Source organism: Drosophila subobscura, chromosome O (genome assembly GCF_008121235.1).
Source record: "Drosophila subobscura isolate 14011-0131.10 chromosome O, UCBerk_Dsub_1.0, whole genome shotgun sequence".
Classification (NCBI taxonomy): domain Eukaryota; kingdom Metazoa; phylum Arthropoda; class Insecta; order Diptera; family Drosophilidae; genus Drosophila; species Drosophila subobscura.
Window position 1 is genome coordinate 24,235,181 of NC_048533.1, and position 26,937 is coordinate 24,262,117.

The following is a 26,937-nucleotide window of genomic DNA, read 5'->3' on the forward strand; positions in this document are numbered from 1 at the left end:
CCAGCCGCAGCAGCAGCGATGGAGGAGAGAGGAAAAAGAAGCTGCATAAACAGAGGAAAGGAGTGGCAAAGGGATTTGGCCTAAGCTACAATACATTAGCGGTAGCTTTGCTCTGGCTTCCAATTCAATTCTTTGGGTATCTCGTGCGAAATCCATGTAAATTACGATTCGGCACCTCGCAAATCCTATTAGTAGTTAAAACCTGATTAGGAAATACTTGCGGCTGTGATCCCTGTGCTCCTCCTGGGCTGCCCTTCCCGGGGTTCGTTAAAAACAAATAATAATAAATGGCTCACATGTGAAATGCTTTGTGGCATGCCTGCCCTCCGGGGTGACAAGTTCTTCTGCGAAATGGAAATGGAGACGTACACGGTCGGTCGGTTGGAGTCGAGTCAAAGGTGCATAACCCACCCGTACGGGCCACATAAAACTAAATGGCTGCTGGTTACGATTTCCCCTCCGTCTCCACGCTCCTCCGGCACTCTGCCACTCAACCTCACACCACCAGCTCTATTGTGGTGAAGATAACACACATACGACATACGACGGTTTCTGTACCTCTTACTCTTGTGGGGGCTGGGGTATGATCGTATTTGTGAACGTAGCCATAAACCTGAAGAGAAGTTTGATCAAAATATTTTAAAACATTTTATTCAGATAATCTCAAGTCAATATATCCGAAGTGTCGATTGTGCTGCTCCTAAAAGACGAACATTTAAACCTCTTATTGCCTAAAAGGAGTAAGTAATGAGCATCCCATAGTCGCAATGTCTTATGTACCATCTGTATATAAACATATGGGTATATCTCTATATGTATGTACATACTTATGTATTTATATACACATATGTACATATGTATATATATTTAGTATAACTGAAAGTCAGTGAGCCGTGCAGCCAAAGCTAAACGCGTTGCCAGCAGTCGCGCAGAAAATGAAATGGAAAATATTGCAGCAGCGGAAAAAGGGAAAAATAAAAAAGAAATAAACGAGCCAAAAAGGAAAAGCTTTGCCAAAAGGTTTTCCCCTGCTCCTCCCTCCATGTGTGTGTGTTCGTGTGTGAGTGTGGAAGGGCAGGGCATCCGGGTAGCAGCAGATTTAGAGGTTACTTATGTGTGATTTAGTACAGCATGCGCGAATATGGCGGCGATAATTCTTTAAAAATTGGAAATTGTTTTCCAATCGATTTCGCATTTAGCCAAAAAGCACTCAACACAAAGACACGGGGTTAGAAGGAGTGCGGGCGGAGGGGTGGACGGTTGGTTAGAATGTCAGAATGAGAGAGAGAGAGAGCGCAACAGACGAGTGTCTTTTATAAAGTTGTATATGTAGTTGGTTGGCTCAACAACCCACCCACACACCCACACACACAGATGTGCATTTATATTTCGATAAAAATGTGTATGAAAAATACAATATTTCGTTATTTTTCACCTGACTGCCAGCTTTGAAAAGGATTTGGCAGGTGAAATCATGGATTTAGATTCGGATTTGGTTTTGGCTTTTCCCTTATAGTTGTGTTTATTTCTCGGGTGTCGTTTGTTAGGTGCGGGTTTGTCATGTGTAAAGGATCATGGCTCTGCAGAGGGGAAATGCGAAAGGCGATTTAGTTTTGCTAAAAGGTACGACTAAACACAATTAAATCTGTTCACTTGTGGAGTCACTCGGGCGTGGGTCAAGTCCCCTTTTGTACATGACAGTGAAATCAATGTGGGTTGACTCTTTGTAACCGCATATATGTACATACATATATCTATTCCATTTGGAACTGTCCTAGCCACATACACATTCTCCTATTCTCCCCTTCAGCATCCACATCTACGTACAGCCATTCATCCAAGTTTATTTAAAAGACAATTCCTTATACGAGTAAGCAACCAAAACATTTGCTCTCATTGTGGGAGTCGTGCACAATGGACTACAATGGATGTACAATGGGCACAAAAGGTTAGATACACACAGGGGCGTGTTTCGGTTATTTCGAGCCGAGGGTGGGTTCTGAGGCAGGACCCAAAAAGCACATCCCAAGAGTGGGAGAGTGGGAGAGTCGTGACATATTTTATTTGCACAATGACAATACGAGTTACTCGACAGACACTAACCTCTCTTTTGGGTGAGGACGACGCAGCACCCGCCGCCACCCGCCATTATACAAACGCACCCCTCTGCCACACCCACTCCCGCACCCACACCCGCACACAATTACACTTACAGCCACGGATCTGCACGAGGCACAGAAAGGGCACGCAGCCGCGCACAAAGTAGTAAAATAAGTGCAAAGGATAATGCGAATCGGAATGACAAGACCCGGAATAATCATTGGCTCCACACTCTCAAAAGGGAGGCAAAGTTCCGGGCGGCAGTTCGAGGTTGCTTGCGCAGAAAACGGATTGACTAAAAATCGTTTTGCCGTCGGCAGTTGTCACACAAAGGAATAACTAGCTACGGAAAATAACCCTAAATATATATTTATTTATCTAAACAATGAACTTTTGATTCGAAATCTAATCTTTCCAATGCGATTGACTGCCTGGAAACTTCCCACTTGGATTCACTTTATAAATGTGCATCCATCCCGCTGTTTAGATAAGTAGCCACATCTGCAAGCTGCCTTCCAGCAAGTTTATGCCTTTTAAGTAAATTAAAATGTACTCATTTTGTTGCCAAGTCCAAGGATTGCCAGTGACCCCCTTCCGCAGGCGACATCAAATCGCGCGAATGACAATATTGTCAATTTTATTTGCCGCCATTTTTATTGCAATCTCGGGGCTCCGTGCCTCCTGTGTGGCAAGTTGTCCCCTTCTGGCCTACTCTATCCGGGACTACTCCTTGGGCCATCTATTCCTTCTATTCTTGGGCTCGTAAAATATTTTTATGTATTTTTTATTTACCCAACGCTCTGCCATGCATGACCCCAATATGGTTCGGGTGCCCACTGCAATTGGTGCTCCTCCAGCTCCAGCTTCAGCTCCAACTTCAGCGCGCTGGCTCCTTGTGGCAGGCTTTTAATGTGCGCCATTTTATTTGCCACAAAACCGACACACGGCACCATTAAAAAGCCATAAGCCTTGAGCCTTCAGCTTGCCCTGGCCATCCTCTCGCTCCTGGTCTTCTGCCAGCTCCTACTTCCGGCCTGGACTCGCGCTTAGACATTATTAGAATTTTGCCGGCACCATCTGACCGTTGTGCCTTTCCCAATCCCAACCTGGTTGCTGGCCATAAACTGTGCTGGAGCAGCAAACATTTTGATTACAATTTTTATGATTTTAAGGTCAAAATTTGGCATCATAAAATGGCCAAAAAGTAAATTTGAAATAAATAAACAGTGGCTGGGCAGGGGTTCCGCGCAGGGGGGACAAATATGTGATGTGTTTTATGTGCGGCCTTTCTGGCCATCATTTTGTTTTGGCCATAAGCCCGAAGAATATTGGGGAATGGAACCTGTGTGTTATTGTCTTCGTTTGGGGTTTCCTTTTTATGGAGAAGCTGACAATTATTTAGATTTCTTTTCCGAGATTTAGTTCATATTTCATTTCCGTTTAATGAGGCCCAAAGCTGCTGCAATAAAAGCGGCTCAGAAATTGAATTTTAAACTGCTTGGAATGGACCTGAATCTGGGACTAATTAAGCCATAAACCCTTTTGCTCTGGCTAAGCAGGTGCCATAGATTTAGCCCCAGTCGCAGGCGACTGACATATGACACGGATTGAGGGGAGAGGAATACTACTTCTTCTCGGATGGTAAGAGAGTACCATGGGGGGAAAGCCTAACCCAAACTGTGCATGGCAGATAAGAGCGTCGAAGATTTATTGCCAACGCAATGAGTTAAGAAAGACAAGTACCTAAGGGAAAAATACAGCAGCCAGAGCCGAAGCGGGTTCTGGAGATGATGCTCATGATGACGAGTTTGTATATAGTACGTACACAACACAATGGCAAAACAGCTCGAAGAGCAAAAGCAGAAGCAGCAGCAGTAATAATGATGGAGCTGCCGCATACTGACAAAGTAAATGATGGGGAATCAAGTGGAGCAGAGAGCAGAGGGGAGGTGGCCTGGTTACCCGACTGGTTCTCTGATTGTCTCTGATGGGTGGATGGTTGGATGGTTAGTGTGGCATGGGGCATGCTGCCTGGCAGGCAAATAATGGCTGACAGCATGCGTTGTGTCTTAAGACAGTTTCAAGATGGCGCTCGCTTCTGCTTCTTTTATGTGCACAATCGAAGCCGCCGAGATGTAAGAGCCTCACGAAAGGGTCTCTGTATCCTCTGGATGGGGTTGGAAGGAAACAATCAGCACACTGAACGCACGACTCTGTCATATGACAGACATTGAATCGAAGGGTATGTAAAGCTTTTATTCTCTTATAATTTTTTCAAGTGTAGTTTTCTATCCCTCCTTTGGCACTCCTCTTATATCCACATAAACTCGTATACACATTTCCTTGTCTTTCCTTTGAGCATGCATAGGAAGTTGGTTTTAATTGTATCTCATCCATTATGTACACTTCCTTTCCCCTGCCTTTGGCTGCCTTCCGTCCTGGCCTGAGCATGATTGACAATAATTAGACTTGGCATTAATTACGCCGAAAAGTTAATTACGCAAGTGTAGACTGATACAGATACCAAACAGGAGATACGTAAAGCCTTTCCTCTAAGGAGAGAAACTTTCCAGGAGAGAAACACTTCTTCAAGCATTTCCTATAGCAGCTCCCCCGAAAAGCAATAGGGCCACAAATTGTGACAGTCTCTGGAATAGAGAGACAATAAGGAAGTTCGTAAAACAGCTGGAGCGCAACTTATTAACCCTTTGACTCCACAGCCACCCACACGGGGAGTGCCACAGTGGAGGCCGCAATAAAATCAATCTTATTAAAACATTAACAGCGGGGCAAAGGGGAAATAAAATAAATCAAATCGTCGCTGGGTCGCTGGGTCGCCGGGTCGCCCATCCCCCCCGTAATGGATGCTTAACGCAGCGGGAATTCTTATTCCGTCGCATCCCGTACTTCCGCACTTCCCCCCGTCTCCAAATCCAGGACTTCCCCCGATCCGGTAGCGGCACTTTATTAGCCCGCTTCAATCAAGGCGGGCGGGCAGCATATGAAATTCAAATTTGATGCCCGAATGGAAGAAAGGAAACGAAACCAACCCCCTCGAACATTTTGCATAGTCGGGGCAGGGTGTCCGGGGATGTCCTTTTATTATTATTTTTATTGTGCGGTGATTTTCCGGCAGCACGAAATCCTGTCGCTTGTTGGTCGGGGGGGTAATGGCAGTGGCAGTGGCAGTGTCCTGTCACTTGGCGGTCGGCGGGGTGCATATAAATTCGACATAATTTCGTTGTAATGAATAAATTGATGGATGGATCTTTTGCACCAGGTCCACCTCGGAATTAAACACTTGCTTGCCACCATCACCCACCCAGGGGATGTGTCTTTAATGGGGGGAAGCGTCCTGTGGGGGGAATGTATTTATGTATCTTTAAATTAAACGTTTCCTTCTCCCTTTAGGCGTGGCTGGGTCTCCCACTCCTTTGGCTAAAGCTCCCCCTGGACTCTGTAAATTACAATTTGATTTTTTAATTTTTCCATTTCAAGGGAAAGCCATCCATTATCCCTGCGGTTGACCGCAATTTGACCCTCGTAATTCATTTATTCATTCATTCAGCCTTTCAGTGATTGAATCAGAGGCGTGTGTTTTTTCCATAATTTTTATTGTTCTTTTTGATTCAATTTCTATAACTATTAATATTAAGTTTACAATTATTAAATAGCTTTATATTTATACGGGGTTCTTTAGTTGGGGGAGGGATATACATATCCATATACATACACATATATATATGCTCTTCTCTGGCGGATCCATACGACTAGACAACTCCTTAAAAACTGCTACGGCTTTGATATAGTTTTTCTTTTTTGTTTAGTTTTGGTTTGGTTTAGTTACAATACATTTTGACTTTTGACTTTGACTTGATCGTGATACGTTTCTGGTATATATGTATACCTTTCTATCTATATATATAGGATATATGTTATACTCTTGGCTGGCGAGTGCCGCCGATCGGGAAGGGGAAGGTTGAGCTGGGATTTGATTATACTTTCTGTATCCCTTAGATACAGATGCGGACTATAGCTACATATTTGCTTTTATTTACAAAAACACTTAACTTCTACCATCGACTGACTCTGTGTGTGTGTGAGTGTAGGGGCTGGGGGCGGGGCAGATCGAACGTAATTAGCATTTAATCTCAACAAAAAAAAGCACCAACAGAATGCAATTTCAATTTCCAATTCCAATCGAAAGCTAATTAATCTTCCTCACAACACATCCTCCACTCTCTCCTCTCCTCCTCTTACCACTCTCTGGATTTCATAAATTTAATTATTGTTCTTTGAAAAATTTGCATTTTGATAGGGGCAAAGGGCAACCTCTCGGGTGCGGGTTCGGGTCTGGGGTTTGGTACGTTATTTATCCGTAAATTACGCAAACATCTAAAATTATTTCTGAATGCTTAAGCTTACTCTCCTCCTCCGACTTTGCTTTGCCTATAGATTGAATTATTTACTCGTAGTAGCTCCATTATTTCAGGATTCCCTCAATCGATAACGTCTTCCTCCCCCTCGTCGACGTTGTCGTTGGTGCCGCCGCCCCCGCCTCCACCGCTGGAGGTGCCTCCGCCGGACATCAGTCCGTTGGAGTCCAGAGACGACTTGTTGTCTCCCTCGATGCTGTGTCCCCCTCCGCCAGCTGCCTCCTCGGAATGGCCAAGGTCGCTGTGGTCCATCAGGAGGCTGTTGTTGCTGCTGTGGCCATGGCCGTGCAGCATGCCGTTGCCGTGTCCATGGCCACCCCCCAGGTGCTGCTGCATCCCATTGTGCGACACTCCCACACCGACGCCCACTCCCATTCCCGCCGACTGGTGGGTGGAAAAGTGCTGCAAGTGGTGCTGATGCTGGTTAAGCAGAGCACCGAGCGCGTTTTCTCAGACAACGTCCGTGACCCCCACGCCCGTGTACTGGCAGGCGGAGAGCCCGGCGGAGTTGGAGCGCGAGACGGGCGAGGGGGCCGAGTAGGGGCTGCCGAAGCCGGTGGCATGCTGCTTGGCCTTCAGCCGCAGGGTGGCGATGCTCGAGGACATGCTGGAGCTCATGCAGGGCTCGGCGGCAGAGCGGTACATGTACGGGTTGGCGGGCGTCGTGTACGGGCAGGGGGCGCCCACGTTCGAGTTGGTCAGCGTGGAGCCCATCGATCCGGGCAGCATCGAGTTGTTCATGCTCACCGCCACGCCGCTGGCGCCCGTGTTGAAGCAGTTCACAGAGTTCTGATGATGATTGCCCGTCACCATCGATCCCAGTGGATTGACGGGCCAGGGGAAGGGCTTGGTGCCCAGCGGCGAGGGCACCTTTGTCCAGTTGTTGTACGGATACGACGTGTACAGCGAATCGTCGGCGAACGGCTGCATGAACTGTGTCCCGAATCCGGACTTGAAGTCCGCCGCAGCCACAGCGGCATTCATGGCATTGCGCTCCCTCTTGCGCCACTTGGCCCGGCGGTTCTTGAACCAGACCTGAGGATGAGACAGACATAGAGAGAGACAGATCCAGTTAGTTGGAGTTTGCGGCAGCCATTTTCTTTTATAATTTATTACTTGAAAATTTATGTATCTGCAGCCAGCAAAAACTTCCCCCAAAAAAGCACAGACCCTCACAGCCCAAAGCCCAAAGGGGGTTCTGGGCCCGCAATACGCATGTGCAGTAATTATAAATATACAAATATATACCAGAGTGGAGCCCCGGACTCGTACCCGCAGCCGCACTCTGAGTCGTGCCATTGTTGCCTTTTTTAATGGAGAGCTTTATATAAATAAACTCGGCTTGCCACCCCCGCAAAAATGGCGGCAGAGTGGCAGGAGGAGGAGGAGGAGAGAAAGAAAGCTGCGAGGGCGCAAAAATAAATCAAAATTATTTTGCAAACAGAAAGTACACGAAAAAGCAAAGAAAAAAGAGAAGCAGCAGCATGCCGCATGCAGAAGATAAAAACAAAATGGCAACTTTGTAATTTATTGCTGAAGTTTGCACAGATACGGCGAGGGTAAGAGTCCCAGACAAAGATACTCAGATACAGATACAAATGACAAAGAGCTGCGCAGACGTTGCCCAGCATTTTGATGAGTTTTTTGCTCTCAGCTCCCAGCCCCCAGCAGCTTTAAGAGCAACTTGAGATACACTTCCAGCTCCAAACTCTCACATTTTGCAGCTCTCTCTCGGATGTATTTGGAGTCCCGCTGGTTGTGGCAATTAAAGCACGCAAATTCGACATTTCACAGTGTCACAGACTTTCCCAGTGCTCGGCTTGTTGCCGCATTGTTGTAATCCGCATTGCCACATTGTCCTTAAATCAACGCGCCAGTTTCCACTCTGCTGCGGTGCGGCACCGCGCGGGGTTGTAACCCGATAGATTTATGGCCAATGCAGGTCCACACCAGGCCACACCACTACCCTCCATAGGGGAAGGGAATAGCCCGTGACTGAAGTCTGACACGCGTGGATCTATGCAAAAAGTGTTTGTTTTTCGGCTGGGAAAACTCTAATAGAGACATTCTGTAGCCCATTTCTAACAAGTGGAAAACTATGGCCGCGTGCCAGGAGCACCAATTTAATGCTCGTCTACTTGCCGGCAATTGCTTTAATCTAATTAGATGCGGCAGTTAATTGAAATCGCATGAACCTGGGACCGTGAGAACGCAACGAACTCGGAGTTCCTTTGACCTTAAATCAAAGAAGCAGTAACTTTCCATTGCCATCAGTGCCAGCAATGTGTCAATTTGTCAAGGTACATCGCTCAGCCCCATCATCATCATCCGAATCCGCATCATCATCAGCAGGAGCCCAGGCTCTGGCACCATCATCTCCTGCATCATCACGGATGCAAAACTAACGTCATCGATCTCGTCAGCTGTCATTTTCACGTATCATTTAGCAACTTGCTCAAACTCCCCCCAAAAAAATCAAAACGGAAAATGGAAAAAGTAAAGGCGAGGCAGGCAGCCTTTCCCTGATGGCAATTTGATGTCGTCTCTGTCTCTGGCTAAAAAAACGAATAGAGGAAAACTCTGCAAAAAAAGTTAAATATGCGAGAGTGGGAAAAAGCAGCACAGCAATTTTCCACTCAACGAACTCCTGCAGAAAATCCTAATTGGTTTTGATGAAAGCATCAGTGACACTGCCCCTCCTGCCTCCTCGCATTTGCCTCTGGCCACCCGCTGGTCCCAGCAACTCAACGCTTCATCAGGTAAAATTGTGGATAGAAAAAAGTCAAATATGAGTGGCCAGAAAAGTGGCCATGTGGCAGAAGTTGCGGGACTCTACGGTTTTTTTTTTGCTACGGGCTCAAGCTACGTGCTACGGGTCGTAGCTCTCATGATTGATGGCGGCAAATTGCAGCTAAATACGTTTTTTATTTGCTCGCCTGCGAAAGTTAAATGTGTGAAATGGGTTCCCATTTCCGGGCTGTCCCTCTCCCTCGCTCTCTCTCTTAACAGATAGCCGGAGTGAAAATTGGTTTCGTCATTCCCCAGATAACATCGATAAGGCAACTACTCCACGAGGCGTCTGCCTCCCTACGAGTACACTCTATAAGTACAAACAGTTGCACTAATGGGTGGTCTGATCTCTGGCCACACAGCTGCATAGATGGATGGACGAATGGATGGATGGATGGTCACATATGTGAACAATAAGGGAACTTAATCAAAGAGAACTACAGCTGGAGATATAAATATTGGTAATTACTTTCAAGTACTTTCAAGCACACAAAATAGTTCTAAAATTCATTCCTCTAGCACTTTTCACACCCTCAAAGTTCGATATTTTTCTGCATCAAAGTTGGAGCTCTCTTCTCACATTCTACCTTTGGTTCTCATCCCTTTCCCGTGTCTATCCACCATATGGATGCCATTGGACGACAACCATTACCACCGAGCATATTGTGGCTCCTTTGTGGCAACATTCAATCGGTTTTTTATGCACTCGCAACGACTCGAATGTTGCAAATGTTGTTCCCATTTCCGGGCCATTGGCGACACCTGACCTGATAAAAAAGGAAGTCCACTCCCCGGATGGACTCGAATGGGAACGTTTCGATTGAGGACAGCAAATGTTTTTATGGGCGTTGTTTGGGCCCCGACTTCCTGGCTGGTAATTGAATTAAAAAGTGAGTTCTATTTGAGAAATTAAAAAGACAAAAACGATAGACAATGGGACAGACGGGCAGAGGCGGGGAGTCGGAGTTCGGGCGAACATATTGCCATAATTGCCGGCGCATGTAAATCCCCGGATTAGTAGCTATCATGGGCCGAAGAAGCAACATTTCCCCCGTCAGGGTTCTGGTGCAGATTCGGTAAAGGGAACGGAGACTGGGACTGCAGTTCTCTCTGTTTGCTCAGACGGGGCTGCTCTTTTTTGACAGTTTAAAACCCACCCAGATTTATGCGGCCCTGCTCCGTAATCCTTTTGTATATTTGATAAATTTTATTGCCTCCGCTACTATTACTCGTACAATGGGAATCAGCCTGCAGCCAGCAGCCTACAGCCTACAGCCTTCAGCCTCGAAGTGAGAGTCAAAGTCAAATGTGAGACAAATGCCACCCCGGTTCTTTGCCTGTCGCTGAAGGCATGATCATGATCATCATTAATTTCTGTGCTGTGGTTTTCTAATTCATTAAACAACCCTCGCTGAGCGATGACAAATTGTCCTGGCCCTGGCTCCCCGACGCCGATGTCGATGCCGGATCCAGCGTTACTTTGCATGAATCGGGGGATGAAACGGGGGAACAAAGACAAACCATTTTGTCATCATCACATAATGGACCATAAAACAAACTGTATCAATATTTTATGCATTTAGCTCGCCGCTCGGCATTATCCGAGGAACACATGTTTAGATTGACATCGTTTCCAGCTCTGCCACTCCTCTGAAGCTTCACTTGTTCGTTCCTCCTTCTGCCGGGTCTGGGCCGCAGCTAATTTCTTTATAACTGTAGTCAAGTGCAGAGAGAGAGAGAGAGAGAGAGAGAGCACCCTTGGCAGTCAGATTTTCTTGGCATATGCGGCAGTTAGGAGAGGAACGGGAAATTTGCATAGGAAAACCATGAAATATTTGTCAACGCTTTTCATCGCGCTTCGCAGATGTTCCTCCATTTGTCGGCTAATTGACTTTCGTTTCCCGATTACCCTTTCCTACTACCTAGACTTCGGGCCACTTCTAACTGTACAATTAATGCCAGGCTGATGTCGCCCAAACGTCCAATGACAATGATCACGATCATCATCGCCGATCATCGATCATGTGTCTATCATATCTGCGTGCCGCTGCCGTCGTCGTCGTTGCGCTGATTGTCTTCCTGTCCTGACTGACTGTCACAGCAAATAGATATCGCATACGATATCTGCCCCTTCCCCCGGATCGACATGGGACCATGTCCGACCCGAACCCGGCTACTGTCGTTCGCTAGTCATATTTGCCGCTTGGCGCCACTTACAACTCCAATTGTTTGCCAGAACTATCACTATCCGTGTTTACAAACAATTACAACTGTTGTGCAGCCAAAGATATCTTGCAGAGCAGAGTTCCAGAGCTCCCTATGCCCACACTGGGAAAAGGAGTTGTAAGAACTGGAATATCCGTGTCAAGAATATTTACTCAGCTTTGACAGCTTGAACTCTGTAAATCTATTTCTAATTCTTTCATTGGAGCATCGATCGTTTGCTCTAAGATTTTATTGGTCCGAAGACGTGATTCTCTTTACCATTTTCCCTCAGTGCAGATGCACAAACTCTGGGTGCAAATGCCCATGGGCTGGTCTGGGCTGGTCTGGTCTGTCAATAGAACGGATATTGGAGCAAACAACCCGTTGCGATTCAGTGGAGTTCGATAAGCCCGCGGTTTACAAACAGCAAATGCCGCAAACGCTGCAAACTGCAGTTTTAGCTGCTGCAATTTATGGCAACACCACCCCACCCCACCCGCAACCTGCCCCAATCCCACACCATAAATTCTCGCCGCAGCAGGGAAATTGGTTTTTCTTTTTCGGGCATGGGGTTTTCGGGGTTTAAGCCAATGCCAAACGAGGCGACATATTTACGAGTCTGTGCGGCTGCATTGCGGTCGCGACTTGCTCCTGCTTCCTGCTGCTGCATCCTGACCACCGACCATAATATAATTGGGGCTGGACAGTAATGGCCGCATAATGTGGCCGCACAGACAGGCAGACTCCCAGCTCTCATTGCTGTTTGCAGTTTGCGGTTTGGCTGGCAATTAATAAGAATAATTATGCTCACCCTGACGCGCGCCTCCGTGAGGTTGGTCCACATGGCGATCTCCTCGCGGGTGGACATGTCCGGATAGCGGTTGCGGCTGAACGTGTGCTCCAGCTCCTGCAGCTGCTGGGAGGTGAAGTGGGTCCGCTGGCGCCGCTGCCGCTTGTTCTTCTTGTCGTTCTTCGGCTCATCCGCGCTGGTGGTCATAGGCTCGTCATGCCCCGAATTGGATATGTTCTCCGTCTTGATGGTGGTCTCGTTGACACTGCGATTCCCTGAAAGAGCAGCACAAAGATCGCATTAGATGGGGGAGCAAGCGTTTTCCTAATTTGTTTGCTGTTTTTATGCCCTACGTCTGGCCTGCCTGATAAGCCTGCAGCCCCGTAAACCGGAGGGCGAGAGCGGAATATTTCCCAACATTTGCTTGGCTTCTGATTCTGGGCGAGGGAGCTACCGTTACTAATTGCCATGCAACCTTCAGGCGTCGCCACCAAACACCGAAAAGCACCCAAAACCCCCACTAGAACGAACTTCAAACGGACACCGCGCACCACTCCCGGACGGACCAGATTTATAGCCCGTTAATGTATGTTCCAGCGATGTCATCGATCATGCGGCGTGCTTTCTGTGTAGTCCGTGTCGTGGCCTCTCCAACGCCAACGAAACTTAATCAAATAAACTAAATGACTGCGACTGCCCTTTCCATGAAATATCATTTCATTTTTCCACTTTTATTCTCATTCTCATTTTCATTTTCCTTTCGCTGCAGAGTCGCCGTCGCCGTCGTCGTCATGTCGCAAATCAAAGGCATTCTAATCGAAAACTAAACGGACCCGGGCGCGTAGATTTCGCCGACAAAGGTGGTATAGTTGGCCACGCTTTACAAAATTATTATAAATTATGTTTCTTATCGGCGTACACGGTGATAAGGATTGTGCGTGTGTGCGTGTGTGCGTGTGGGTGATGGGTAGATACTCACCATCTTTGCGATCCCGACTCCGGTTCGTTAACGTGGATGTCGACGATGTCTGGAAGTTGTTCAAATGGGTGCTATCCAAACTATTCGCTACGGCGGTCATGGAGCTATGACTATCACGGAAATCGCCAGTTTCGGCCCAAACTGAAAAGAACAAGCCAGCAAAGGGCAAGAGAAAATTACAAAAAAATTTATGTTGCAACGTTCACAGGAGAAGACTTCTAGGATCCATCCACCCACCATAAAGGAGCGCCCATAAAAGGATTTATGGGCTTTTGGTTAGCCCGATTAAGCGCGGATTGCTCCTGGAGGAGACCTACTTAATTGTTTTAATGGAAACTCCAGTGCACCCTCAAAGGGTTGCCGTTGCCGTTGCCTTCAACGTTGCCCTACAGGAAGATAATCTCGGGAATGCCCTGCCATAAATCTCTTCGCACTGAATGAGCATGAGCCCACCAATTGGTTACCCCTCTACACATTAATTGCCGCAGTTAGTCACGCCTATTTTAATATTAATTAGTCAGTCATTGACATCAATTTTTCCAGCAATTTTGGATTCCCCCACCCTGCACCGATTCCGTTTCGTCACAGATTTATGGCCGTGGAAATTGATTCTTTGGGGTTTTTCACCCGAAGGTGTGCACCCATATGGTCCCGGGATACCAGGGGTCCCGACTTCCTGGTCGCCGCCCTGCACCTAAATCTTATGGACTCGCTTCCTGGCCAGCCCAGACTCCATCGAGGGAGAGTAATTTATGGCATTCTCACATGGTGTCAATTTAATGTGGTTTTTAAAGTGCCAGTGCCAGGCCTGGCAACACCAACACCCGTGGCGACATTTGAAACAATTAGACTGCCACTTGGTGGAAGGGCAGGGGATGGAGCTGCGGAGGAGTCACAAATGTCAGACGATCCCCCGAGGAAGTCGGGCCATGACTCAATTAGTTTATGGCCATCTGAATAATTTATGCCGCCGACAACAGCCTCACATGCCGTTGGAAAATTCAAATTTCCACAGAAAGTATTTTTATGGCCTCTAATGAGTGCGCTTAAAGGTAATTAAAATTTGATGGGATCATTATGAGAGCGAGAGATCCACAACGCATACGTGTAGTGTATGACAAACAAACAGCGAGAAGGTGTTTGGAAAACATATTTACAATGCGATATAAATATGAGTTTGTCTGGGAACTGCTTGCGAATATTTCATGATATCGAAAGAGAATACAAAATAAATAAAAGAAAGTTGAATTTAATTGGAATATTAATTTAATCATAAAGAATCTTTCCCAGAGATGAAAAGCCAAAACTAGAAGAAATTAATGATGGCAGCCTCTAAAGATACTGTAGACAGATCGTCTAAGCACTTCCTATAGTATTTTCATTTGTAGCTACAAATTACCGCAATTAGTAGCTCAGCTGCTGCCACGACCCGGACCTATTCCAGCGCATCTTCCCTTCCCTTTCCCATTACCAATCACATTTCCATTTTTTAGTCAACGCCTCAGTGCAACCACTGAGGATCGCAGAGGATGGCATCGCCACAGCTGAATGACTCTTAATAGCCCTGACTGCTGCTCTAATTTTCCATTTCCATTCCCATTCTCCGATTCTCAACCTGAGCTAAATGGGTCGTCATCGTAAAAATATTTTCTTAACGACACGCTCTACAAAGAAAATCTAAAAGTGAAAAAAAACAACATCGAGAATTCGGAAAAAAACGCAGGGAAAATCACGTACAGCGGCGATTTTTATTTGTTTAAATATTTTACCAACAAACTGTTCTATTTTCTTTTTTGGCCAGAGACTAATTTGAGTTTGATTTTCCTGCATTCTCTGGCCGCTGCTGTCTGACAGGTCGGAAAAATTGTCGTCGTCTGTCAGTTGGGCTCTGACATTTGTCGGGGCAGTTGTCGCCGCAGTTTTACACCATTTTCAAGGTTTGTGAGTGGGGAATCAGAATCTCTATCTGTATCTCTGTATCTGTATCCGCAACTGAGTGGCAAGTGTCAATAGTTGTGGGCGTTGCTCTGTGCGCTGGGACATGAGCGTTTTGCACATGTCAAAAGTTGTGACAAGTGTCGCCGTCACTTTCGTTTTCCATTCTTCGCTTTTTCGCTTTTCTGTTTTCTTTGGCAGCCATTTTCCCTGTACTCGTAAAGTACCTCTTTCTGGGGGCCAGTTGGCTGAGCAAACAAATTCAGCAATGGGATATTTATTTGGCTTTGCGACTACTATTGTGATTTGGCGAAACAAAAGTCAAAGCCAAACACTCCCCTCGGGGCGGGCGCACAATTAATCATGCAAGAGGGTTGGGGTGCGGGGTTGGCCGTGAAAATGCAGAAAAATTTGAAATAAATTCTTGCTCTAGCAATGATTTTGATGTTTTTTTTCTATCCTGCACACGCACACATACGACTCGTATTCTGTCGCTCATTCATGGACAGATTTCCACATAAAAACTTTTGACACACGACACGGCAGCCGGAGCAATAAATTACCCCGAGATTCGGTCGGAGAGACTGTCAGACGGGACAGAACCATCCGAAGACCAAAACAAACAAACAAACAGTGGGACAGAGAGGACAGAAGGAAGAACCAACAAAGGATCGAGAGGCGAACGGACAGACCTACGCCCCGAGAACGATTCCTGTCCTGATATGTGAGGAAAATGGGAAAAGGACGGACACACAAGGAAACTGTCAGGCAGCGGCAACGTTTAGTTGGTGGCCAAAAACAAACGATTAATGTGACAGTTGAATGGGGATTGAGATTGGAATTGGAATTGGGCTGCTTCCGCTGCTGTTGCTGTTTCTGTTTCTGTTTCTGTCTCCCTTAACCCAACATTTACCCTCGGATGTGACCTCCCCTACCCACAGCCCACAGCCCACAGCCCAACCCACATCCCCTTGTGACAAGTTAGTTGCTTTCCTTGTGGCTGCAGGAAGCGGTAAACCACTCGATGGCCCATAAAAGGGTTAAACACTTGCGGCTCACATTCAGAGAGATAAATATTTTTCCAATTTCATGCCACATTTGCTCCTTTCAGGCAGAGAGAAGGTGTTGATGTCCCTGGGAATAGCCAGCCAAAGCCATATGCCGGAATTGCGAATGAGACAACCCTCTCTCGCACAAATTAGCCCATGAAAATTAGGCAACGGCACGAAAGTTAATTGTTATATCTCTGGACAATGGCCAGCAGGCACATACATATGTTATGGCCATATAATGAGCTCTTGACCAACCAAGCAGCCAAGCATCATGCCATAAAAATCACTGAAATCGCATGGACATGCCCCAAGAACTACCCTTCAGCCTCAAGCCCCAAGAACTACCCTCCAGCCTCAAGCCCGGAGCAACCCAAAAGCCAAATTGCATTAGACCCAAACCCAAAACCAAAACCAGACGAGTTCTGGCCAAAACCAAGACCAGGACCAGGCAAACTCATTAGTTGAGGCGGCAGATAAGACAAAGCAGAAGGACAATCCCCCTCCAAAAAAGGACCCCGAGAATACATAGACACACTATGTACATACGTGTATGTACAAGAGTATGTACCGAAGTATATGTATAGATGTCCAGACTGGATTCCATTCCCCCCTTCGTTTCGTAGTTTTCCACTGCAATGACTTTGCCAGTAATTTTCTCAACTGTCAGCTCAAATTTTTGCTCCAGTTGATGCCATTGGGTCATTCCGGCCACAAAAACAGAGGAGCACAGGGCTGGCTCTGGCTCTGGCTCTGGCTCTGTGTCTGTCGCTGGCTTCGGGTTCTGGACAAGTTTGTTTCCTCAGATAATCTCTAATGCGACATTTTTACGAAATTGCACGATGCCCGGATAATGAGAAAAGAGGCGGAAAGTAGACAGACGGACCGGACAGAGACAAAGAGAGAGTGAGAGAGAGAGAGAGAGACAATCCCCCATGAAGTTTTTCTCGAACGAAGTTCTGCAGCGAGGTAATTGCGGTTCGAGCCGCAGACGAGCAGACGAGGAGACGAGGAATATGGGAGGATAATGGAGAGCTGGTTGGGGTTGTGGCTGCTTGCCATAATGACATTATAATTTATATAAACGAAATCAGTGCCAGAGCAAGCACCGGGAGAAGGGAGAGCAGCGGCAGGACAGATGGATTGATATATGGGGAAGATTCAGCCACTTACTGGTACACTGGGAGTCCGAAGCACAGTGGAAAAGTGTGGAAAATGGCAAGGTTAAACAGGTTCTTGTACTCGACATCCATGAACCACTGTGCTGTGCTCTGCTGTGATTATCCTGACCGGTCAGCAAGTGCAATTTATGGGGTGTTTGGCTGTGTGCAATGCCAAATCGAATGCGATCTCGGGATGACATATGTGAGCAATTTCGAAGAGATTTGCTGGCAATGCACTGTGGCTGTGTCCTTAAAGCTTTAACACTCCCAAAAATGGCACGAGAAAAACGACGAGTCGTCGTTGTCGGAGCCAAAAATCGATAAAATGTATTTATATTCATAAAGAAATGCCGTAGACCTGACAAATACAGAAGGCAGCGTGGAATTTAAAGTAGCCAGGGGGGTGTCCTCACAGCCAGGGAGCTTTCCGTGTGTATCCCTTTGTGGGTGTGGATAGACTGGCGGCACAGGGCGCAGAGAGAGGGTCCTGTCGTGGGTCTGGCTTAGGCATTGTTTATGTTTAGAGGGTCACAAGACTCCTCTGTCTGGCTGCACGTGCCATTAACACTTACACGGAAGATGGAGATATAGACACACACAGAGCCGAAGATAACGCCGCAGATTTCACTAGAAAGAACTCAGCAAACTCTAAACAACTCTCTCGGCCGTCGACACAAGTAATTTCATAATTTTATCAACGCAACGGGCATCAGCCACAAACACTGCCAGGGGCAAATAGTTCTCAATCTCAATCTCAATCTTATGCTCTCATATCTGTGGCAACAACTCGGCAAACAAGCTAAGGACTTGGGCTTGTAATAAAAGAAATACTCATAGATACTCGCAGAGAAACATTCTATTATTTGTCGAGCAACCAAAAAAGAAATGTAAACTGCTCTGATTCGGTTTCCATTTCCATTTCGGTTTTTGGTTTCTGTTTCTGTTTGGGTTTACTCAAAGCAAACAACGCACCGCGCAGATATCCATGTCTCTGTGTGTGAGTAGTCACAGATATACGGAAGATAAGTCTCTAATTGCTTGAGATGGTGAAATCCCGGGGGGGACAAGGTCGTGTTTTCGTCGTGCCACAGCCACAAAACTCTTTCAGCTGCTGACAACATAATTCAAAAGCGGACTCAGAGCTATTATGGCACACAAAGAGTTGTCGCGCGCCCCCTCATAAAAAAGTATCAACTATTCCGATTTTATTGTCCAATAAAAAAATCTCTTCTCTCTGCTTCTCCGTTGGGCTAAATTAGTGTTAAACGTGAACTTGAAATCCTTTGAGCGCAAAAAGCAAAATAAAAACACGCACAGAAGCCATAAAATGATATCCTCACATCCCCCCCAAAAACTGGAACCGAAACTAAAAGGTGAACATTTTCCCATAAAAAAGTGAAATCGTTAAAAATGATTACCCCCAAACATGTAGTATATATAAATATATGAGCATAAATGTGAGCATAAATGTGTGCATAAATATCTATAAAAGAATGGCGAGCAAACAAATAAATGAATGGTCTGTGGGTGGACTGCTGGGTTGCTGGATTCCGGACTGGCCATTAAATTGACCAATAATTGAAAATCCAATTGCAGCAGTGCACTGCCAGTTGGAGTGGGTTTCTGTCTGTGCCCTGCTGAAGGGCTCCTGGATGCAGGAGCAGCCAGGAGGCACGTTGCCTGGCCATTATTTAAACAAGAGCGTAAACAATAACGAGAACAACAGGAACAACAAGGTACAGCATCCACCAGAGTGGAAATTCGTTGGCCCGAAAGGGAGTCGTCGAGCTGTTAACGTTGCCCGCACCTGCATCCCGTGTGATCCTGTGTGTGTGTCCGTGTGTCAAAGGATAACTGCAGTCGTGCATATTTTAAATGCGCACAATTTTTGTGTTAAATTGTTTTGGCACGCAAATAAATGGGAGGACATCTGTGGCCAGGACGGAGTCGACGTCGACTCTCTGTGTTTGTGGTGTGCGGAGTGCAGAGTGCAGAGAAGTGCAAAGTTTGCACGGGCCGTTAACCCCGTGACTGGGACTGGGGGCAGAGTTGACAGGGCGACAGCCAACAAATCTCTGGGCGAAGGCAGACAAATCTGTTATGCAAATGGAAACTCGGTTTGCAGGCAGCTCTTTCCAGGTTAGATTTAAATGGAAAGTTTTTGGCAAAGGTGACAACTATTCTCCATTTCTGGATGATCAATGGGGATTGGCTGGAAGCTAAAAAATCATACAATAACTGCTGTATTTCTTGCGCAACTCCCATGACCAATTGAGATGTCATATCGAGCACTTCAAGCACTTGCCGAGACACCTCCACAGCCCAGAACACATCCTCTACCCCGCTGCCAAACTCCCATAACAATTAGACCAAACGGGAACAACAAACACTTGACTGCCATATCATATATCCAGCCTCCGATATAGATGCAGAGTCAAAAGGGAAATTTCAGAATAGAATGGGAATGGGAACGGGAACCAAGGGAGAGACCGGAGTGTCGCCTTCGGCACTACGGCAGAAGGGTGCTCAATTAGCCGTGACATGCGCACAAAATTGAAATTTGTTTAGTTCTTGCGGCCCTCCACTCCACTCCACGCCACTCCACTCGATTCCGATCCGCTTTTCCACTCCTCTCTGGCCATTTGGGTGTTTTTTTGTTGTTCTGGGTTGTTCCCTTTGTAACGCTTTTGTGAAGATTATGCGCTAATGATTGCACAATGATTATGAATATGCATGAGGGGAAGCCCACAGAGAGCAGGAGAAGGAGGCTGAGGCTGAGGCTGATGCTGAGGCGCGACAAGTGGCCAACAAAAGCTTTGGGCCCGAAAGTTCGTAGAGAGCGTGAATGATTGCCAAAACGAATCGCATATGGAAATGACAACAGCTGCCGCTGACAGTGCCACAAACAGAGGAGCGAAAAGTCCCATGAATAGCAATGAGAATGCGGACACTTGTTGAGGCCCAAAAGTATGTCTCGCCAAGTGAGTTATGAACGCACTAATTAGTTGTCAATGCGTGAGATGCCGCAGATAAATTTGACTACAAATAGCCCACTAAATTGTCGACTATGTTCCGACTAGGAGGGGGATTCCTCGTCTTCCCATCCATCTTTATTCGATACTTACTTCTGAGTTTCTCGAGCGGCTCGTGCTTCGGTGTGTGAGGCGGTACGACGCCGTGATGCGGATGCTGGGAGTAGCCTCCGACCAGATCCTGGCCGGCGGCCGAGTGATGCAAGTGGCTGAGGCTGCTGATGGGCATCAGACTCGAGATGGCGGGTGAGATGCTGACCGAGGAGCTCGAATCGTGCAGACTGTGGTGGCTGTGGAGGTGCTCTGTTCCAGAGGTGCTGCTGCCACCGCCATTCACAGTGGAGCTGCCAGTGCTGCCGCTGCTCAGGGCGGTGCTCGTGGTGTTTGCGCTCTCCGCGGATCCTGCCGAGCCAGCGCCGTTGGCCGTGCCAGCGCTCACCAGATCCTGCAGACACAGACCTGTGGACTCGGCCGACATGGCCTCCAGGCCGCTGAGGGCTCCACTGACACCGACCCCACCGCCGTTGCTTATGCCGCCCGGGCCGAGGGCGGTGGCGGAGCTGGTGACCACGCCGCAGCCGCCGGCCCCGCGGTCCATGCCGAGATACGTCGGAAAAATGGTGGAGAAGCTCTGGGCCACAGCCTGGTGCGGCTGATGATGGTGATGCAGCGCGGACTGCTGGTGCGCCGGATGGGCCGGGTGGGCCGGATGCAGCGGTGGCAGGTGGTGGTCCCTGCCGGTGAACTTCGTCGTGACGACGTCCTTAAAGTGTTGCAAGAATGTCGTCGTCTTGAGGCCGGTATCTTCCAACTGGGGTGAGAGCAAATCCAAGATGCAGCCGTTCCAGAGCCTCACAGCTGCAAATGATAATACAGACACAAGAAGGGGCACGTTAGTAATCATTCTCGTAATTATCGTATAAAGAGTAGTCGGTTGGCCGGCTACTTGGTAAGCAAATCAAGATGGGGCCGGGGCTGGGACTGCGGCTGGGGCTGGGCTGTGCTCTTTATCGCCAACAGTGGGCAAACAGTGGGGCTTAACCCAAACACCAGCCGAATGGCAAGTTAACACCAAACACGTCAAGGGGTTAATACCACTTCGGAGAGGGTCTGGGTCTGTCTCTGTGTCTGAGTATGGGATGCTGGCGGTACGAATGGTACGGAGCGTGGGGTTCTCCCACCGACTGTCGTAAATTGTGCGAGTGGTGGTGCTGGTGGAATGACATCGCACCACCGAACCACCTACACCTACACTCAGCCACTATCGGAGCGGTGCGATAAGCCTTATCGTTGTAAAATATTTACATTTCTGCGAGGCGAAGCGCGGTGAGGAGCGGTGAGGCGAGCATTTCTCCTGCGGTTGATGATTGTTATTATTATTGCACAGACGGACGGACGGACGGACGGACGAGGGAATACATATATTTGGCGATAAATACCCAACGTGTCAGGGCATCTAATAAATTCTTTAAAAATAAAGAAACCAACCACTGACAGTAGCCCGAAAATAGCCATAAATGATCGTAAATCAATTAGCGACTATTTTGCAGAAAGACAGTAGGAGAGAGAGAGAGAACCAGAGCCCCACACTACACTCCCGATATCGGGCCACTCTCCCGGACTGTCCCAACCAAACCGTAGGCGCTATCAAGCCAAACGAAACAGAACCGAACCTAGCAGAACAGAACAGAACAGAACAGAACGTTGCAATAAATGGTTATCTAATCTCAATCACAACAGAATAAAGGCATTCAAAGGTAAACGCCTGTAAACAGTCTGCCTGTGTGTGTTTGGGTTTGTGTCTGAGTCTAATAAAAGAATCCGAAACCCAAAGCATAACCGACATAACCCGCATAAATTCGCAATTGGAAAAGAGTTTAATTTCAATTAAATTTAAACACTTTAGGCCCCAATTTGCTTGAGCTGTCACTTTCGATTTCTGTTGCAGATGTGACTTTGATTCCGGACAGGACGGGAAGGGGGTATAATGGATAATTTATACTTGATAATGCCGCTTGATCTCCACTTGATCCCCAGTGGATTAGTGTGGCTGTAATATTAAATCCATTTGCGGTTGTTCCCACAGACATACAATAATTTCCCACTTGAAGGCAAATTTATGGCCAACGCGGTGATGGGTCATCTGTTGAAATGAAAAGTTTCTGCATTTATTGTTATGAGTATTTATTGCATGATTATTATTGTTATTTTGTGGGTACAATGCTACGTTGATGCGTTGCTACGTTGCTGCCGTGTTTTTGCCATGCGGTGCCGTGCCATGCCACATGCTGCGGCACAATTTCTGGCTAAATTATCTGCCGCAGTGTCTAATAAATAATCTTGGTTGCCAGTTCAAAGTGCCAGCCGTCAGAGGCATTGTTCTTGCGGCATTCTTTCCTCTTTTTATGATGCATATAATATATTCTATTTCTGCCCCGTCATTTTATTTCAAAAGTGAGAATTTATTTACATAATGATTCGCCAAGACAAAGAATGCCAGAAATTATTTTATGTCGCTTTATTGCCACAGAGATCTCGCAGCTTTACTACCCATACTCTCGTATGAATGTGCCCTGTCCGATGGTGTTTCTTGTGGCTCTGCAAAGGTGGCAAGATATTCTTATGTTTTGCCAAGACTGTCCACATGTTTTCATTCAAATTTTATTCAAATTCAGTTTAACATCCCAGCTCCCAGCTCCAGCTCCGACTTCACCTCCCAGGCAGTTCTAGTGCTGTGTACTTAGGTTTTTTCCATGCCTTGTTTGCACCCACAAAAAGATCTTAATTGTTTAGGTGACGTCAATGAGTTGGCACTGCCATTACCGAACACCACTTCGCACCGTCTCCCTCTAATTTTTGGAAGCATTGTGGCCTCCAGCCCACAGAGAGGCCCCCATTCGAGATGTTCCCCAAACGTGAGGCGCTTTATGGGCGCAATTCCGGGATGATTTATGCGCGACGCGAGAGTCGGACAAAAATGTGTTCAGCAGGCTGTAATTCCTTGATCAACACTCGGTTTATGGGAGGCTCGGCTCTGGGAATCTTTCGTGATCTCTTATATGAGGCTAGCCCTAAACGTTCTGCAGTATCAAAAACATGTTTTCCAGGCCTCAACTGAATTAACATTGGCTTAGCCAAAGACTTAGCTTCCTTAGAAACAATTTACTGGAAGTACTTTTAATGGAGTTTATATACACAGAAATCTTTAGCTTTTTATTATCATTTTCTGACACCAATTCTTTGTATATGCCGTGGAATATGTTGGGTAAGGTTTCGAGAAAGTCATAGGTGTTAAAATATATAGAGATTTAATGATAAAGATTTATCTTTTTGTTTTTGCATTGATCATATCACATATTCTTAAACCTCTTCTGTGTGTCTAATTGCTCAATGATTATATTTTCAGCCAGTAACTCGACGGCTAATTTAAGTCAAAAGGCGATATCTACACAAAACATGTATATCCAACAACAAACATAAATATCATTTGTATACCACTATCCAATTTGCTCACCTCTGATTTTAGGGAAAAGAATTCAATTAATCCACTTGGTGGTGGCCGTTCGATCGGCTGGAACGAACTTCCGTCGGCGCTATGGCAGATCGATCGATCGGAGTCGAACCTTTGGGTCGTGTCGGTTGTAGTTCAGATGGCTTTTCTCGGGTGGGAAAAGTCGTGGGCACTGGGCAATAAATCAAATTGCTTTCATTTCAGTTTCATTGGTGACTTTACACGGAAATCTTCGGGATATGTTCGCGTGGGTGGCTATAAATCGTGGGCAGCCGAATCGGAGCGGAGCTGTTGATGATCTCTGTTGTTGCAACAGATTGCTGCCAGTTTGTGTCAGAGTGAGTGTTGTGTTGAAGCGCTAATCAAATGCGAAAGAGCATTTAATAGAGCCGTTTATAGTTTTCGCACACGCGGCTGCTGGCAGGGAGGCGGATCAGTAAACAGTAAAAATCCCAGTGATTATGTTAGTGATTAATTTTAAGTAACTCGGGGATATGTTTTTAATGCGACTTTGATGCCCAACTCTCGCCGATGTCGGGGCGCACGGACACACACGGGATCCACAAACAAACAGACACTCGCGGGGGGCACTGGCTGGGATTCGATTGGATTTGCTGCGATTCGACTCTTTTTTGTGCGGTCGTCGCCGACTGTTGATTCTAAATCCGTTTTAATAACTTAATCCGGCGCGTAATTAGGGTAAGTATCTGTATCTGTGCGGAACAGGAAGCAACTTTGGCAGATATTGTGGCACTCTCAAAACGGAAGCAACGCGTCTGCACCCGTAACAGGACGTGGCTGAATTGAAAACGAATTCGAAAGCGCACGCAAAGTATCTGTTGGATACGACAGCGGCTGGCAGGCAGGCAGGCAGGCAGCAGCAGCAGCGACGAACAGCAGCGAGTAAAAGTGCGTCAACCTGTGAGAGAGGGGTTGCTAACGGTGCAGTGACAATGGCACAGGCAGCAGGGGCTGCACACACGCACTCACGGGCACGGGCACGGGGAACGGGCACACACGCAAAAGATACAGCTACACGGCAGCGAACGTTCGGACACGGCGACTGACTGAACTGAATAACGGAATTTGATTTTCCCAACTGCCGCGGAATCGGATCGGGCGGCGATACGAGTACGAGTACGTACGCCGCTATCTATCTGCTATCTTATCTGTGTGTGCGAGAGTGTGAGGGAGATGGTCTGGCCGTCAGCGAGTAGCGTAGCGAGTGCTCGGACCAAATGGGTGTGAGAGCGAGAGACAAGCACCGTTCAGTGCTGGTAGGACACACCCCCAAAGATGTGTGCCACTGCTCGCTCGCTCTCTCTCTCTCTAGCTGGCAGCACCACTTGGCACCTCACACCACATGTTTACAGTGCGCCATTGCTCTCGGTGCTCTTCCCTTCCACTGCGCGCGCGCACTCTCAGCCAGAACTCACACACATCACACACAACACACACTCTCGCTGCTCTCGAGAGGGTTTGATTTGTACTTTTGTGTGTTGCGTTGGTCCTTTGTGCGGTACGTACCTACCCCCTTCCACCCCACCAGCAGCACCAGCACCCCTCTCTACTCTTGTACGATTGCTACGTGCTGCGAGTGCCCACAATGTTCATAATAATAAGGCTACTCTCCTCTCCTCTTCCCTGCTCTGCTCTGCTCTGCTCTGCTCTCTGGCGCCCAGTTTTTGAGGGCTGGCTGTCTTTTTACTGGGTGTCAAGGGCGTTTTGTTATCCCATTATTCTGCGTTAGACCCCGCCATTGTAGTGCCCCTTTGAAAAGGATGGGATAGATGAATGGAAGGGAATGGTGTGGAATGGGATGCTATGGGATGCTGCTTGAGGCGTTTACAGAGGGGTGTAGCTCTGGCTCTGTGATTGCGCACAAATAAATAAATAACTGTTCCTTTTGACGTATTCTTCATTGTGTGAGTTTGTTTGTGTGTGTATCTTTTTTTGTATCTTCTCTGACTTCTCTGCTCTGCGCACTCACCCCCTTTTGATTTGTTCCCTCTGCCGCCGTTGGCAGATACTTTCTCGGAAAATACAACAAGGGAAAAACATCTAAAGGAGCAACAAAATTTATTAAAATTCACAACAGCTTTTGTGCAGTTCATAATTTTCGTTTTTATTTCCCATTTGCCTGCCTCAAGTGGAGCAGAAAAGGGAGCAGGATGGAGATGGACGATGGGCTAGAATAAAGGGTCAGGCGGACTCTCTGAAGCAAGAAAAGTTGTACAATGTATATCCTTGTATCCACAGACGGTACATAAACACGAACAAATTGATATACTTTTGTATGGCGACTACTAATCATTTTGTATGTGATTTCAATTGATGATGGAGCAGCGTTAGTTGAGAGATAGAACATTTCCCTTGGCTCTTAAACTCCCTGTAGAATCAATAAATACTCAGGAATTTTTCACCTTCTATTCTACAACATTACAAACAAAAAACTCTTAAAACTCGACTAGAAGACTGGAAAATAAATTAGATTTGCGCCAGTGTATTGGTTTTTCCCATTGAAAACTTTAATTGGAAATGTCTCAGATTGTTGTAACTTTGTACATACTCTGAAAATCCATCCAGAACGTGCGACAGGCAGAGACAGTGCAGGGTTCCAGCAGTAATCGAGTTGAGCGGTGGCCCTTGAGAGAATCAGCCCCCACTTGAGTCCCGCCGACTGGCTCGAGTTGCTGGGGCGGTGAATGCGCTTTGAACTGCAGTTCCAGATACAAATTCACCTGCAAAGTTACACAATTCATGAGCATACTCGTGCGATCCACCCACTCGATGGGGCACAAGCGCAAGGCAACCCACAAGTGGACGGCGTACTTCAACCCTCCGCACATTTTTTCTCGGGGTACGGAAGTGTAATGTGTGATGTGGGCAAGGTCCAAGGGCTAAGCCAGAACTTTCACTGCCAATCATACACTCCCAGCCAGCACCT

General features: G+C 47.0%; 1 protein-coding gene across 2 annotated transcripts; it reads right to left on the minus strand.

Moving 5' to 3' along the window:
- Positions 1–5,854: 5,854 nt before the first annotated feature.
- Positions 5,855–25,087, minus strand: LOC117897083 (pituitary homeobox homolog Ptx1). Of its 2 annotated transcripts, none has more exons than XM_034805721.1 (5): positions 23,994–25,087; positions 20,573–21,337; positions 13,301–13,456; positions 12,343–12,596; positions 5,855–7,571 (listed from the first exon to the last, which is right to left on the minus strand). In XM_034805721.1, exons 2-5 carry the CDS (start codon positions 21,075–21,077, stop codon positions 6,987–6,989), a joined length of 1,500 nt encoding a protein of 499 aa, XP_034661612.1. In that variant the 5' UTR covers positions 21,078–21,337; positions 23,994–25,087; the 3' UTR covers positions 5,855–6,986. The 2 variants fall into 2 exon arrangements, with proteins under 2 accessions (XP_034661612.1, XP_034661613.1); XM_034805722.1 differs by having other exon boundaries at positions 13,301–13,441; positions 23,994–25,086.
- Positions 25,088–26,937: the final 1,850 nt, after the last annotated feature.